We start from the raw sequence: 3,408 nt of genomic DNA on the forward strand, positions 1-3,408 counted from the left end.
GAGATGGTGTGGGAATTCCACCACACATTAATAAATAATAACGTCATCAATTGCGGCACTGAATCGGTGACTTGCGCCCTAACTTAGTTGCCATCAGAGTCGACGTGTCCAGCTCCGCAACTGGCTTTCCCTTCCTTAGTACTTCGTCTATGCCTGTAGGCTCCTTTCTCCACAGTGCGACGAAAAGGAGCATTTCGTCGAAGCCGAAGAGTATCGTCTGTTTTTGTTATTCATCAGTCATTGCAATTCGTTAGCGGCTCGCACCACAGCTACAGACTTTTGTGATTTGTGTTCCTAGAAGCAAGACTGCTGTTGGCGATGTTGAGATTCCTGCGGGGCGGCGGATCAAGCCCTGTTTAGCGAGGTGGTCGGGATTGTGGTTTCGAGGTTAGGGTGTGTTGTGAGTGGAGGTGCGTTTTGCGATGGTGGCAGCGGGGCCTGCTGTTATGCAACCTGTCTCGACGGCGCTGCCTGTAGAATTAGAAGCGTCTGTCTCCTCAGCAATGTCGGAAGCACAAATGGTGTCGTTCCTGCGGCGGTGCTTGTTGGATTCTTCGCTCGCTGTTCCGTTGCGATGGCGGGCCATCTTCTCGCTGCGGAATTACAAGGGCGATGATGCGCGACAGGCCCTCGTCGATGCCATGTCCGATGAGTCCAACTTGTTGGCGCACGAGGCGGCGTTCGCGCTGGGCCAAATGCAGGACGCTGAGGCCATCGCTGCTCTGCGTAATACCTTGAGAAGCGTTAATGAGTTTCATTCAATCGTTCGTCACGAGGTACGACTTTTGTCGAGTCGAGGTTTTGTGGGAATTGGAATAACGACGTGCTTGGCGTTTTGTTTTGCGATGGAACTTCAGAATTACTAGGGCATTGTGGTTTACGTGTATTTTGTTTTAAGTAGTGAGGGCGAGGTTTTCTCTGAAGTGCTTAGGAACACGGATACAATACATACCAAGCGATTTTAGGGTTTTTAAGTGATACCCTTTGCAACACCACCTGGGCATGCGCAACCTGAATGATAGAATAAGTGGAATGCAATCCGCGTGATTAACTTGGTTTGAGAGCTGTTTGTTAAAGATAGCTGGCAAGTCTAATAATCAAGTCTTTAATTGCAGGCAGCGGAGGCCTTAGGTGCGATCGGTAAACCAGAGTGTTTGGAGTTGCTTCAAGAGGCTCTTGTAAATGATCCGGCTCCAGAGGTGCGGGAAACCTGCGAACTAGCCTTGCATCGCATTCATCAAGTTGAAGCAGAAGACTTGGAAGAATCACCCTTTCGATCCGTGGATCCTGTTATTGCGGCTTCCTCGTCCTCCTCTGTTGCTGAGATGAGGTAAAACAGTTCAGTTTTCACAGCATCCATTGTCATCTTTCAGTCATGATTTCGATTTATCGTTCCAATAGAAATCCTCTTGATTTCTATTTTGGGATTAAGCGCACCTCTTGGGAAACTGGGATGCAGGCACTTGTTGTCCAGTTCATCTTTAGCGAATTCGCACCTTACCGCTAATGAAGTGGATGTCATGAGTTGTCTTGGATGGTAATAATTTGACAATGAGGTGATGAATTAGGCGAGGTCAGAAGATCATAGGTGGAAGGTGTTCAGTAATCAGGATGTATTCTAAACAGGGTGTTTTTTCTTCTCTGTTTGAATTATGATGCTAAAGGAAGGTGCTTCTTGACGAAAAGGAGAAAATGCACTTGCGTTATGAAGCCTTGTTTGGTCTTCGTAACCGCGGTGGCCCTGAAGCTGTGGCGGCTATTGTGGAAACTTTGCATTGTGAAAGTGCTCTTTTAAAGCATGAGGTATGAATCCCTATCCAGTACTCCTGTATCTAGAAAAGTCTGTATGTTTTGTGCTTAAATGTAACTTGAAAAAGTGTACTATTCTAAGCTATCGCATGTTATTTGTTGTTTGCACAACTCTGGTTTTGCAGGTTGCATATGTTTTAGGGCAGCTTCAAGATAAAGATTCAACGGAAGCTCTAGTGACTACTTTAAAGGATGCAATGGAGCATCCCATGGTCCGACATGAAGCTGCTGAGGCCCTGGGCTCAATTGCTGGTATGACCTCATGATAAATATTTGTTTGTTTTGAATGGTTCAACTCTCAAATATTATTGAATGCAAGTCGGTCTTGTGTAAGCTAAGAGATGTACTTGGTAATCAAGTGACCAAGCCCTGGCAGCGTAGAATTCATCATTAGACCCTATCTTATCATTTGTGGACACTGAAGGACTGGTTGGCATAACAGATGAACGAAGCGTGGAGTTGCTGAAGTCTTTTCGCTCAGATGCTGAACCGATTGTTGCACAGAGCTGTGAAGTGGCGCTTCACATGCTAGAGTTGGAGCAGCAAGGCAAATCTTTTGAAGTCGGTTGTACTAACCCTGAGTGTGGAGGAGTTGACCATTCTAGTTCATGTGTGTTGGTATGGTGAGTTCTCTTAGATTATATGTATATTATTTACTTCTGGAGCTAATTTGCTTACTGAAGTTAATCTAACTGTTTACCCACATACCACGTGGAGATTTTCTGCTAGATTGGATCTATCTGCATAGATGATGAATGAGACTATTGACGATGTTATCTTACATGATTTCAAGTTCGGACGTCCTACCATACCTAATACAGTAAGCCAAAAAAAATTCGTTTTTTTGATACACTCCTTGAACTATTTTGTAGAGTTGAATTAAGTCTCTGATGCACGGAAGTAACTTAGGATGCACTTTAGTAGCTTACCACGATATTGTTAGAGTCATTGGTATTGAATGTGTTCTCAACCCTCTTGGGTTTTTTTTCCCTGAAGAGCTATCTTCCGCTTCAGAGATCTCTGTCCACCTCGCGATTTGGATGCACTTCTGTCCTTGTAGAGTTCTTGTGTAAAAGTTTCTCAATTCCACTCATCTAAATGCACAACTTATTGTTGTTTGGATGACTTGTCACCATCATCTGAGATGACTTCTTTGTAGAGATCGAAGACTTTAGAATCATGATCTAAAATTTTAAATGCTACAAAGAACATTATCACGAATTATTAATATCTATTATATATGACTATTGATTATAAACTATGTACATACATGCTTGCGTTATTAATTCTAATTGGCACTTGAAGTACTTTCAGTCATTGATGACCACCTCATTTGTCTACAGGTGTAAGTCACCTATACAATCAATCACATTACAAAATATTTTATGGTATGTTCTGAGCTACCTAAAAATTAAATATAAAACTAAGTCTTTTATTTAATACTAAAGAGATTCATGCATACTTCTTTGTCCTCTGCCAACCATTGGCTGTTCCAAGAGTTTTACGAACTTTTACATATTGACATGACCAAATATCTTTGTTTTGTCCTACATTCTGCACTTAAATGTGTAAAGACCGAAATTTTCATCCCGATATGGA

At 42.8% G+C, this 3,408-nt stretch overlaps 1 protein-coding gene across 1 annotated transcript; it reads left to right on the forward strand.

Annotated features, from left to right (window-relative positions):
- The first annotated feature begins 293 nt into the window (after positions 1-293).
- On the forward strand, positions 294-2,537 carry LOC112288669 (deoxyhypusine hydroxylase-B). Its single transcript, XM_024533133.3, has 5 exons — positions 294-776; positions 1,116-1,330; positions 1,665-1,803; positions 1,935-2,061; positions 2,252-2,537. The coding sequence occupies exons 1-5, from the start codon at positions 423-425 to the stop codon at positions 2,434-2,436; spliced, it is 1,020 nt and encodes a 339-aa protein (XP_024388901.1). The 5' UTR covers positions 294-422; the 3' UTR covers positions 2,437-2,537.
- The last annotated feature ends 871 nt before the right edge of the window (positions 2,538-3,408 follow it).

Source organism: Physcomitrium patens, chromosome 11 (assembly GCF_059467195.1).
Source record: "Physcomitrium patens ecotype Gransden chromosome 11, ASM5946719v1, whole genome shotgun sequence".
Classification (NCBI taxonomy): Eukaryota; Viridiplantae; Streptophyta; class Bryopsida; order Funariales; family Funariaceae; genus Physcomitrium; species Physcomitrium patens.

Excerpts from the sequence above, each read along its gene's own strand:
- LOC112288669 (XM_024533133.3), top strand. The coding sequence starts at position 423 with ATGGTGGCAGCGGGGCCTGCTGTTATGCAACCTGTCTCGACGGCGCTG. Across the intron at positions 777-1,115 it reads ATTCAATCGTTCGTCACGAG|GCAGCGGAGGCCTTAGGTGC; the intron begins GTACGACTTTTG and ends CTTTAATTGCAG. Across the intron at positions 1,804-1,934 it reads GTGCTCTTTTAAAGCATGAG|GTTGCATATGTTTTAGGGCA; the intron begins GTATGAATCCCT and ends CTGGTTTTGCAG.